This window comes from Pristis pectinata, chromosome 2 (assembly GCF_009764475.1).
Source record: "Pristis pectinata isolate sPriPec2 chromosome 2, sPriPec2.1.pri, whole genome shotgun sequence".
Lineage (NCBI taxonomy): Eukaryota > Metazoa > Chordata > Chondrichthyes > Rhinopristiformes > Pristidae > Pristis > Pristis pectinata.
Window position 1 is genome coordinate 25,932,996 of NC_067406.1, and position 13,510 is coordinate 25,946,505.

At 42.1% G+C, this 13,510-nt stretch overlaps 1 protein-coding gene across 1 annotated transcript; it reads right to left on the reverse strand.

The window, feature by feature from the left end:
- Positions 1-498: 498 nt before the first annotated feature.
- Positions 499-10,761, reverse strand: LOC127567518 (zinc finger protein 501-like). Its single transcript, XM_052010513.1, has 2 exons — positions 10,660-10,761; positions 499-6,202 (listed from the first exon to the last, which is right to left on the reverse strand). Exon 2 carries the CDS (start codon positions 6,182-6,184, stop codon positions 5,027-5,029), a length of 1,158 nt encoding a protein of 385 aa, XP_051866473.1. The 5' UTR covers positions 6,185-6,202; positions 10,660-10,761; the 3' UTR covers positions 499-5,026.
- Between the last annotated feature and the right edge of the window lie 2,749 nt (positions 10,762-13,510).

Below are 13,510 nucleotides of genomic sequence, written 5' to 3' on the forward strand. Positions count from 1 at the left end.
ACATTTTTGGAGATATTTATATATGGAGATATATATGTACATAAATTGGAAACTTTGGACAAAGAAATTGATCTGTAAAAAAAAGTGAATAAACACACATGGCCCAATAGCCTTTCCTTACTGTTCATATTATAACCTGTATTTCAGTTTAGAAGCACTCAATCAGATGGCAACATGAAAGAGGACTCTTTCATACAAAAATTGGGGCATGCAATCACTGAATGTGCCAGAATTAAATGAAATTATTAAATGCAAGGGTATGGCAGCAATGAATAAATGTGTCTCAGTTACAGACATTTCCAACGAACACACACACACCCTCTAATATCATGAAATAAGATTTTAAAAATTAAGGTACCTTGGTTTGAGATGGTTAGAACCTAAATCCTTTAGGGTTTGAATGAACAACCTTACCACTGGACTACTGTAACTTAGATTTCATGCCTCCCTTGCATTTTTGCTTTTGAGAAATAACTAGTCATCCAGCAACACAATAGGCATTTACAAGAGTGAATACACACACTGCATTTATTTTCTAAAATTTACATATACACATCACTGAAAAATATTTTCACCTCAAAGGTACCTTCAGAAAGGAACTCTATGTCCATCCCAAGCACAACCTGGCAGTAATTGTACATTTTGTTTTCTTTAGCTGAGTGAATCCATGTGTCATTTTTTTTAACAGAACAAACCCACCGAAGCTTTACTGCACGTAATCAGACAGATGTGTTCATGATTTGACATTTCTGCCAAAAATTGACACCTGTTATATAATGTTGCAATAGAATCAAATAAATTTACATCAGAGTCCATTCGGGCCATCATGTGTGAAGTGCTAAATAGACTGATCCCATTTTCCACTTTGTCTGTAACCTTGCAACATTAAGAACAGCTTTTTAAATGTAATGCGAAATTCTGCCTCTAGAATCTGCTCATGTAGTTCCAGATTCCTGCCATTCTCTGGGTGAAAATATTTCTTCTCATCTCCCCTCTAATACTTCTACTAATTATTTTTAATTCATAGCTCTCTAGATATTGACCTCCCTGCTAAGGAAAATAAGTACTTCCTATCCACTCTATCTAGGCCACTTGTTTTATATATACATACACACTTCCATTACATCTCCTTTCAGCCTCCAAAAGAACTTCAGCCTATTCAGTGTTCGCTCAGAGCTATAGTATCAGTGCATTAAATTTAACCTTCCACCAAGGCAAGAATATTACCAACTGAGCCATGCTGTCAAAGGTATATTCCCTAAAATATTTGAGATTATTTAGCCATTTGATAAAAATAAAATTCCTGCAATATTTGGGAGATTTTTCTTCCATGGTCTCCTTTCAAAATAAAGCATTTTGGCTGGTGTTAACATTTATTTTTCAGCTGCAGAAGTATTCCAGAAATGTTTCAGCAGATATTTATCCAACATCATATGCATATTTCCAATTGCAATGTTTGCACAAATGGAGTGGCAAGTAGGTTCATAAAATCTGAGGTTAAATCTACTTAATGTGCAAGAGGTTAGTGAGGGAAAGTATTGGTCCTAATTAAGGACTGAAAGGGTAAACTTCATGGAGAAGCAATGGCGTGGCTTAAGAATAATACTTCATACCTTTATAAGGAAAGTGGACAACATGAAAGTTACAATGAGTGGCAAGTTTCAGACAGGATTGTAATACAGACAAAGCAATCACCAAACATAGGCAAGTCATCTAGTACAGGTGGAATGCATTCTACAGTGCTGCAAGCAGCAAAGGAACCAGCTGGACTGATAAGAGGATGAGAGAGTTTCTACTAGTGTGTACCTACCCAAAAGGAGAAAAACAGTCAGTCATTCAGCCTAAAAATGGAGGCAGGGCAGTCATTGGAAATTAACAAATTAGACAAAATAAATACATTCGGAGAGAATGTTAACAAAGGAGAGCAAGCACAGATTTGTTACAGTGTCTAACTTGATGCAATTATTTAAAGAGATATCAGTAAAAATGTTGATCAAGCTAGTGCTTTAGTAGTGTTTATAGGGTATTGGAAGGCATTTAATAACATTTACAAGGAGTCATATTAAGAAAATGGAAACCTATGGAATTCAGAGGAAACAACAGCGTGGATACAAAACTAGCTCAATGGCAGTAAGTGTAGTGATAGATATTTTTTCAAATTATGCTGGTCTGCAGTGATACTCCCCAAGTGTCACTTTTGGATCAATTATTCTTTTCAATAAAGGATGGTCCCAAGGACTGATCTGCAAACAATGCAAAACTTGGCAAAGTAGTATGTTGTGTGGGGACAGGTACAGGCTAGTAAAAAAAATGTACACAAGCCCAGTGGATGGCATTCATTGTGGACCTGCTTCAGGGAAGATCAAACCTAAATTACAACCAGTTTGAAATGTGTAGTGTGCAAATAAATACATCCTTAAGGTTGACAAGGCAAATTGCTATGGTAATCAAAAGTAAAGAATGTGGTTTACTTGGGTTTACTTATTAATAAAGGAATAAATATAGCAGAAACTATTCTATAACTTTCAAAATTACTATTTTGGTCTCAATTGGAGTATTATAGACACAACATTCCAGATAACATACAAAGACCAAAATCTAAAGGTCCAGAGGAATACCTAGACATTACAGTAACTTTTTTTCCCCTCCCATTCCCAATTCTGATGGTCTTCGACCCAAAATGTAAATTCTGTTTCACTTTCCACAGATGCTGCCTGACCTGCTGAGTGTACCAGCATTTTCTATTTTTATTACTGAGGTTAAGGGACTTGGTCAGGTTGGTTTTAGTGAGGGACTTGAGCAGAGTGAACATTTTCCTTGTGCCCTTCATAATAAAACTTTTGTTTCCAAGATTGGCTGGAGCAGCACAAGAGACACAACCATCCAGCAATTTACAATTCTATGAATGCTTTGGGACAAATGGATTATGTGGTAAGACCAAAGTCATGAGTAAAAGATACAGACCTTAGTCAGAGGAGTAGGTTAGTAAGTTATTGGCACTCAAAAGTGCGTGGGGAAAGAAAATATATGAATGCGTTATTAAATTAGCCTCAAAAAATGGTGTACTATAGAATTTGGCTATCTGTGAGAGGCGAGTCTTTAGCAGGGTTACAGAATGACATTGAGAATGATGAGTTGTGTCAAACTAGTTGAATGCTGTTAGTGCTGAAGGAGGATCTAGTGTGGGCAAAATATTTTCAAGTGTGATGAGGACAGACAGGAGGAGTTCTGAAAAGGTATCCATTGTGCAGCTCCTTAAATGAAGCAGAGAGTTCATAAATTAGGATTGTCCTTCTGTGAAGGTAGAGGTTTTGAGAGTTGAAGGAAAAATGTCACTCTGGCAAGTGGGTCAAAGTAGTCATAAAGTAATAATGATAACAATTCAAGGAGATGGGCAATTAGTGCTTTATAAAATAAAGTCTGCTGCCATGGTCTAGAATGTATTATTTAAAAAGGTAGAACCTGGTTCCATAAATATTTGAAAAGGAAATGGGATAGATGCTTGTGGATGAGGAAATTGTCAAATTAGAGAGAAAGTGTGCACTCAGAACTAAGCACAGCTGCTCTTTCAAATAACAGGCCAAATGTGCTCCTGGTGTACTACAAGTTTCTATGGTTCTATATTTAAGCCTCAATGCAGATACTTAATCTGAGGTGTTCTGGTGTTCTATGCATTTGAAGATACCATGGAAGAACAGTCTCCTTTTAGCCCATGCCCATGCATGCATGGATGCAGAGTTGGCAGATAGAGAGCCAGATTAAGGGCTCACTGCTACTTTAATTGCTCGAGCCACCTATGTGGCCCTAAAGAGGCAAATTCCAAAAATAGGGCACATTCAATGAATCAATACAGATAGACCACCTTTTAAATAGTAACTGTTAAATATTTTCTTTGCTCTTTTCACTCAAACAAATGGAAAGAAAAAAAAATCTAATTCCCAATGATATCAAAAGGATTTCAGCATTATGTGATGGTGCGTGTGAGAAATATTCCTACCATACAGCAAAATTAAAAAGTCTGGCTTTCTAAACATTGAGTTGCATAAAACTAGAAAAGAACCACTTACAGTTCATGATCTGATAATGAGTTAGATTTACCATACATCACACAAAGCAAAATTAAAAATGAGGCGCCTTAATTTTTCCTATTGCATATTGGCACCAGTAGTGAAATACAACTGCTGACAACACTTCTTTATGAAGATTCTGCAAAGACCAAATTTTTCTTTATTTCTCCATGTTCTTTCCTGCATATTTCAACAATATTCCCTGAAAAGAAAACAATAATTTGAAGAAAATGACATAGGCAGACTTAGGAAGGAGCTGCTTTTGCAGTATAAATACCTGTTCCATGGAAACAAAATGTTCAAACACTGGCCCTGACTTGAAGCCATTTAGGGTGGACGTCCAGCAACCCCATCATGGCTTAGCAGAAAAAAAAGAGCACGACCTGGTAATCCCAGGTCTCTGTCCATAGTTTTAGCAGCAGAATCTCCATCTGCTCATGAAGTCTCAAGAAAGCTTAAAAGGCAGATCTGGTGAGATGCATCATTTGCTGAATGCCTGGCAGCCCATACCTCCCAAGCTCAAAAGCTATAGGCCATTATTAGAGACTGATCCTGTACTTCAGAGCAACAAAATGAGGCCCACAAGGGTGTTCCACGCATGGGCCATGGAGTGGAACACGCCAGAAATTTAAAGATAGCCTACAAACAAACAGTCAATGTCAAAAACAGTCCCAGTTTTTGTAAGCAAGTGCCAAAGAAATTGCCAATACTGAAATAAACAACTTGCTCAAAATGTCTTAACCCATATTTTTCAGTGGGTCAAAACCTTCTTCAAAAAACACATTGCAATTCCTGTTTCATCATACAGCAAGGGGAAGGGAAATTGTGAAGAATCAAAGCCAATGTCTCATCCAGGTGATATTGTTCATAACCGTTATGGGAAAGTGCAGGGAGAAAAGGTGAATGACAAGATCTCAAGTATTGTGATATGCTGGTGATGTAACAGGTTGGAAGAGTTTCTAAAGGCTTTCCTGCATCTCGTACATTTGGATGGAGTCCTTCCTGTGTGAACGTTCTGATGGTTCAATAAACTGTGTGCACCCTTTATACGCACGCTTGAAGCTCTTCCTGTAACCAGCAAGTCTATATGGCCGTTCTTCCATGCGCACAGCCTGGTGCTGAATGTGATTGGATGAGTTCTTGAAACTCTTTCCACAGCCAGTGCAATGATGAGGGCTGCTGCCAGTAATGATGTGGTGTGTCAGTGTGCTGGAGCCCTTGAACCCTTTGTCACAAATGGAACACAAATGTGGTTTCTCCCCTACATGTTGATACTTCATCAGAGTTGAGCGCTGGTTGAACTTAAGCCTACATGCAGAGCATTGATATGGCTTCTCACCAGCACGCAAATGCTTCTGGTTCATTAGGTTGTGTGACAGACGGAACATCTTGCTACAAAAGGTACATTTAGATAGCAGCTCTCCTGTAATGAGCCGCTTATGTTTTGCCAAACTAGAATCCCGCTTGAACTCTTTCTTGTATTCCAGTGGTTTTTCTCCTGCATGTGTGCAACGATGATTCACCAAATGGCGTGACAACTGGAACCTCTTCCCACATGCGCCACACTTATAGGGCCTCTTGTCAGCATGTGTCCGCTGGTGCATCACTAATGAGGAGGATTGGCTGAATTCTTTCTTGCATGTTGGGCACTGATATGGCTTCTCTCCTGTATGTGTGCGCTGGTGTGACAATAGATGGTGAGAGTAAGTGAATTCTTTCTCACACATGTTGCATTTGAATGGCTTCTCACCACTGTGAATGCGTTTGTGACGGGACAGATTTGACGAGTCATTGAAACTCTTTTCACAGTCAGAGCATTTGAATGGCTTCTCTCCTGTGTGTGTGATCTCATGTTTCCGGAGGCTGGATGGGTGATTGAAATCCTTCTCACAGACACGGCATTTAAAGGGCTTTTCCCCTGTATGCACCAGCAGATGCAGTTTGAGGTGTGAATATTTGTTAAAGCTCTTGCCACACTCAGAGCAGATGAAGAGCTTCTGTCCATTTCGGGAACGCTGCCGACGTTCTGACCCTTTGGAAACCTTTGACATTATCTCCTTTTGGGGCACCTCAGTAGACTGAAGAGCCATAGAATCTAGTTGCTGTGTGTTCTCCATCGGCACCGTTAGAACCTCCTAAAAGAAGTAGATCATAATTATTGTCTTTCACATGTTAGCAAGTGACAAAGCAGGATCAAGGTCTGTATGGGCTACACCTGCTGCTGTGTCTTAATGTTCCACAGAATAATCAAACAACAACCTAATACAGTTACTATAAGAGAACCATACTAATGATCAAATGGCCCAAGCTCCACTGTTGATGGCCTTTTGTAAGAGTAACCCAGTTATCACATTCAACTGCTCATTCCCATTTTCCTGTTCAAGCATCCAATTCCTTCCTCTTTGAAATCAATTTAAGTCTGTTTCCACCACCCTTTAAGCAGGGCTATAGATGTTGTCTACATGGTCTAGCAAGATCCAGCACGGTAGGCTGGTTGGGAAAGTTGGAACACATGGGATCCAGGATGAGTTTGCCAAATGGATAAAAAATTGGCTTGGTGGTAGGAAGCAGAGGGCAGTAGTAGAGTTTTTTTTCCCCAGATTGGAGGCCTGTGACGAGTAGGATGCTGCAGGAATTGGAGCACTGCACAAATTGGTGTTGGCTCCCCAGTTGTTTATCTTATATATTAATGATTTGGATGAGAATGTATGGGGTATGGTTAATAAGTCTGCAGACAACAGCAAAATTGGTAGCACAGTGGACAGTGAAGGAGGTTACAACAGGATGTTGATCAGTTAGGAAAGTGGGCTGGGGAATGGCAGAAGGAATTTAATTCAGACAAGTGAGAATTGAGGCGTTTTGGAAAGTTAAACCAAGGCAGGACTTGCATAGTAAATGATAGAGCCTTGGGAGTGTTTTGAACAGAGAGATTTAAGGGTACTAGTACATAGTTCCCTGAAAGTGGCAACACAGTTAGACAGGGTGGTAAAGAAGGTGTATGTAATGCTTGCTTTCATCAGCCGAGGCAAGAAGTACAAGAAGTACAAGAATTGGGCATCATGTCCGACGTACAAAATAGTAGTTTGGCCGTACTTGGAGTATGGTGTGTAGTTCTGGTCACCACACTATGGGAAATATGTGATTAAGCTAAAGAGGGTACAGAAATGATTTACAAAGATGTTGCCTGGGTTGGAGAGCTTGACTAAAAAGGAGAGATAGGTCAAGCTGGGTCTGTTTCTCCTGAAGCAAAGGAGACTGAGAGGTGACATCATATAGGTATATAAAATTATGAGAGGCAGAGAGAGCCAGAGTCCATTTCCCATGTAGGAGTGTCTAAAACTAGATGACATAGGTTTAAGCTGAGGAGGAAATTATAGGTTAGTGAGTTTCATATCAGTGGCAGGGAAGCTATTGGAGAGGATTCTTAGGTATAGGATTTATTTGGAAAGGTATGGCCTGATTAGGGACAGGTTATAGTAATATAGTAACTATATTAATATATAGTGCTGGGACCTCTGTTGTTTGTGATATTTATACTTGGATAAAAATACAGATGGGTGGGTTAGTAAGTTTGCAGATGACACAAAGATTGTTGGAGTTGTGGACAGTGAAGGTGATTGTCAAAGGATACAGCAAAATACAGATCAGTTATAGATATGGGTGGAGAAATAGCAGATGGAGTATAATCCACGCAGTTGCAAGGTGTTGCACTCTGGGAGGTCAAAGTTAAGTGTAAAGTATACAGTTAATGGCAGGACCCTTAACAGTATTGAGATACAGTGGAATCTTGGGGCCCCAAGTCCATAGCTCACTGAAAATAGCCACTCAAGTAGATAGGGTGGTATCTATAAGATAGGCTTGCCTTCATTGGTTGGGGCACTGAGTATAAGAGGAAGGAAGTCATGTAGCAGCTATATAAAACTTTGGTTAGGCCACACTTGGAATATTGTGTGGAATTCTGGTCACCCCATTACAGGAAGGTTGTGGAGGCTTTGGAAAGGGTACAGAAGAGGCTTACCAGGATGCTGCATGGATTAGAGAGTATGAATTACAAGGAGAAGTTGGACGAACTTTGTTGTTTTCTCTGGAGTGTTGGAGGATGAGGGGAGACATGATAGAAGTTCATAAAATTATGAGTGGCATAGTTGGAGTAGACTGTTAGAATCTTCCCCCCCACTCCCAGAGTAAAAGTGTCAAATACTAGAGGACATGAAGTGAGAGGGGGAAAGTTTGAGGGTGATGTGCAGGGCAAGGTTGTTTTTTTTAGATACACAAGAGTGGTAGGTGCTTAAAATGGGCTGCCAGGGTAGTAGTGGAGACATTTAAGAGGCCTTTACATAAACAGAGACACAAGAGACTGCAGATGCTGGAATCTGGAGAAACACACAAGATGCTGGAGGAATGCAGTGGGTCAAATAGTATCTAAGGAGGGAAATGGACAGTCGACACTTCGGCTCAAGACAACACCTGAAGTCCAGATGGTGACGATCAGAAAAGTCAACTATCCATTTCCCTTCATAGATGCTGCCTAACCTGCTGAGTTCCTCCAGCATCTTGTGTATTGTTTTAGATAGACACATCTATCTAAAACAATACACAGGGAATGGAGGGATATGGAGCATGTGCAGGCAGGAGAGATTTCATTTAATTTGGCATCATGTTCAGCACAGATATTGTGGGCTAAAGGGCTTGTTCCTGTGCTGTAGTATTCAATGTTCTATGTTAAAGGGGACCTGAGGGGCAAGTTTTTCCCTACACAGACGGTAGTGAAGCTATAGAAATGAACTGCCAGAGGTGGTGGAGGAGGCAGGAACAGGAACAACTTTAAAGAGTCACCTGGAAAATACTTGATTGAGCAAGGCATTAGAGGATATGGAATTAGTGCAGTTAAGTGGGATTATTATAGATAGGCATGCTGGTTGGCATAGAAATGGTAGGGTGAAGGCCATGTTTCTACACTGTACCATTATGTAATGGAAGCATTTAAAAGCAGAGGGCATAGGTTTAAGGTGAGGGGTTAGAGGGGATCTGAGGAAAATTTTTTGCTCACCCAAAAGGTGTTTGCAACCTGGAACAGAGAAGGTGGCAGTGGCAGGTACTCTCCCAATATTTAAAATGTATCTGGATGAGCACTTGAATCGCCAAGGCAAACCTGATATTGATCTTTGTAACCATCACTGGAATATAACTAGAGGCCATCATTACAAGGAGGTCAAAAAATCCAATAAAGATTCAGAAGAAACCTCCTTAGCCAGGGAGAACTTGGAAATCACAGCAAGTGGTTCAAACAAATGATTATAGATAGGCTTAAGGGGCAGATGGACAACAGAGACACAAGAGACTGCAGGTGTTGGAATCTGGAGAAACAAACAATCTGCTGGAGGAACTCTGAGGGTTGAGCAGCAGCCGTGGTGGGGAAAGGAATTGTCAACATTTCAGGTTGAAATACTGCATCAGGACTAAGAGGGGAGAGGGTAATAGCCAATATAAAGAGATGGGGAGTGGCGAGATAGGGGCCAGAGGTGATTGGTGGACCGAGGAGTGGGTGGGTGAGGGATGACTATCTTGATCTACCTGTCATCCTCCCCCACCCCCAACAGATGCAGCTAGACCCACTGAGTTTGTCCAGCAGATTGTCTGTTGCTCAAATATACAACAAAGGGAATAGAAGATCACTCTGATAGAATTAGATGAAGAAAGACAGGTGGTTTCCTGCGTGGAACACAAACACTGGAAAGGACTGATTGGGCTGAATGGCGAGTTTCCTATAAAGTCCTACGCACTGGGTACTGTTTACAAGAGTTTTAACTCATCCAACTGGATCTCCGAGCCACGTGACTACTATCACTACGCTGGAGCTGCTGGATAAGAACTCTATTCCCCTGCAAGTCAGGGACCGTTTTGGGCTCTACGTACCGCAGATCCTTCGTTATCCCTCTGGTAAATAACGGTGAATTCGTTTCCCAACACCATCATGTGTGTCCCATCACACCAAGGTCCAGGAATGGAAGGAAGCTAGCTAATGTCTTCGCGGGGCAAGCAGGGATAATGACCACAGCCCCGTCATCGTTAACCAAGTCCCAAGAATAAATTATGAAAGCACGCAGCCACAATGTGCAACACCGCTAGAATTAATACCCTACTCTGTTATTTTTGTTTTGGGGTGGGGGCGGGTATATTCCGCACCAAATCCCAACTCTCTGACCGGTGCCAGGATACCTTAACCTGGGTCTGACCAGTCGGACCGGGCCTCGATGTAACCACCCATCCCATGCCAAGGACTTCTGAGGATGCCGCAATCCCCTCGGCACGGCACTGAGGCGTTGGCCTAAGCGGTGGCTTCGAGTAACCGACCTGGATGATGTAGGACGCCTGCTTTAATGCGACCCGACTGGGCCGCTAGACCCCTTTCCATTTGATCTCCAACCAAAGTGAGGGAAGAGGCGGTTAAAATGGCGGCACCATAATGGGGAACGGGCTGATGGGGGCAGGGAACCCGCTCCTCTCCGGCCCCCCGAGGGAATTCAAACCATCGAAAGCCGCCAGGCCTTAGTTTAAACTGTCCCTCGGATTTACCCGCAGCTTGACTTACCGACACCCGGCTTCAGCGCTGAATTGGCCGGTGATGTCTCACTCCGTCCACCTCGCCGCAATCACGGTTCGATTGCGCTCGGAGAACGCTGGACGGATGCGCACGCAGGCGTTTGGTCTGCGCTCCATCGATGGGAGCCTTTCTGGACTCCAGAGCACTCTGGGTAAAGCAGGCTGCCATTTCTTTCTCCTGTTAAAGGGTGTTTCTTTCGAGTTCTGATGAAAGCTCATCTAAAAGTGCCATCTGACCTGAGTATCTCCAGCATTTTCTGTTCAGTAAAGTTCCAGGACGTTGTCCTCCGTTCCAACATCCTTGCTGGGTTGGGGTGGAGGTTGTTAGTGCTGTTGGGAGAATTTAACCTAATTTGACAGGAGAATGGGACACACAATAGTGTAGTCGGGGGTGGAGGGGGAGGAACTGCCAAATAGAGAACAAAAACGAAGTCGACCTACATAGATGTACTCTTCAATGATGTTGATGAGTTGGTAAAATGGGGAGAGTAAGGTCAGATGAAATTTCATCCTTAAAAATGTGAGGAAATGCATTTTGAGAAGATTTCTAAGGCTTGGGTATACACAATGAATGGTCAGACACAGAAATATGAGGATCAGAGGGACCCTGATATACCTGTCCAAGGATCCCTGAAAACAACAGAAATAAGGTGGTGAAGAAGGCATATAGGACAGGACAGGAACATCACAGGAACAGGTCCTTTTGGCCCATGATGTAATGACCATGATGCTAGATTAACCTAATCCCATCTGCCTGCACATGATCAATATCCCTCCATTCCCTGCCTGTGTATGTGCCTGTCTAAATATCACTATCATATCTGCTTCCACCACCCACCCCCATGCCCCTACCGCCAGCAGTGTGTTCCAGGCACATATCACTCTCTATAAACAAACTTGCATCACACATCGCCGTTAAACTTTCCCCCTCTCCCCTGAAAGCCATGCCCTCCAGACATTTCCAACCCAGGAAAAAGACTCTGACTATCTACCCTATCTATGCCTCTCAATTTTATAAAACTTCTCATAGGTCTCGCCTCAGCCTCCAACGCTCCAGAGAAAACAATCCAAATTTGTCCAAATAGCTAATGCTTTCTAATTCAGGCAACATCCTGGTGAACCCCTTCTGCACCCTCTCCAAAGCCTCCACATCCTTTCTGTAATGCAGTGACCAGAGCAGCACACAGTACTCCAGATGGGGCTTAACTAAAGTTTTATACAGATGCAACTTGACTTCCTGACTTTTATACTCAATGCCCCAACCAATGAGGGTAAGTATACCATATTCCTTCTTTACCACCCTATTTTCTTGTGTTGACACTTTCATGGAACTATGGACTTGCACCCCAAGTTCCCTCTGTATTTCAATGCTCCTGAAGGTCCTGTCCTTTACTCTATACCTTCTCCTTACTTTTGACCTCCCAAAGTGCAAGACCTCGCACTCGTCCAGATTAAATTCCATCTGCCATTTCTCCACCCATATCTCCACCTGATCTATATTCTGCTATATCCTTAGACAACCTTCTTCATTATCCACCACTCCACCAATTTTTGTGTCATCTGCAAACTTACTGATCAGACCACCTGCATTTTCATCCAGATCATTTATATATATTGCAAACAACAGAGGTCCCAGCACTGATGCCTCTGGAACACCACTGGTCACAAACCTCCAGTCCACCACTCCACCATTACCCTTTGTCTTCGGCGACCAAGCCAATTTTGAATCCAATCTACCAAGTCACCATGGATGCCATGTGTCTTAATCTTCTGGCTCAGCTTACCATGCAGAACCTTGTCAAATGCCCTACTAAAGTCCATGTAGACAACATCCACTGCTACCCTCATCAATCATCTTCATCACCTCTTCAAAAAACTCAATCAAGTATGTAAGACATGTCCTGTCCCGTACAATGCCATGCCGACTGTCCCTAATACGTCCATGCCTTTTCAAATGCACATAAAACTATCTTTCAGGATCCTCTCGAATAGTTTCCCTACCACTGATGTAAGGTTCACTGGCCAATAATTTCTGGTTGGCCTCTATAATAATAGAACAGTACAGCACAGGAACGGGCCCTTCGGCCCACAATGTCTGCGCCGAACATGATGCCGAATTCAACTAATTCTCTTCTGCCTGTACGATCCATCTCTCTCCATTTCCTGCATATTCACGTGTCTGTCTAAAAAACTCTAAAACTCCTCTATCGTATCTACTTCCACCACTCCCCCGGAAGCTCATTCCAGGCACCTACCACTCTCAGTGTAAAACAACTTGCCCTGCATATCTCCTTTAAGCTTTCTATTGCTCTTCCTAAACAGAGGAACAACACTGGCTGTTTTCCAGTCCTCTGGGATCTTGCCTGTAGATAAAGAGGATACAGAGATACAAAGGACGGCAGATGCTGTGGCTAAAGAGGATACAGAGATTACTGTCAAGGCCCCAGCTATCTCCTCTCTTGCCTCTCTCAATAACCTGGGATAGATCCCATTAAAGCCCTAAGTTCTTCAAGAGACCCAACATCTCCTCCTTCTTGATATTAATATGTCCTAGAATATCAGCATACCCCAAACTGATGTCACTATTTTCCATGTCCTTCTCCTTGGTGAATACCAAGGCAAAATACTCAGTTAGTACCTTGCCCACTTCCTCTGGTTCCAGGCATAAATTCCCTCATTTTTCCTTGAGCGGTCCTACCCTCTCCCTACCTACCCTCTTGTTTTTAATGTATGTAAAACATGCCTTAGAATTTTCCTTAATCCTTTTCATCAAGGACATTTCATGGCTCCTTTCAGTCCTCCTGATTTCCTGTTTGAGTTTTTTTCCTGCTTTCTTTATA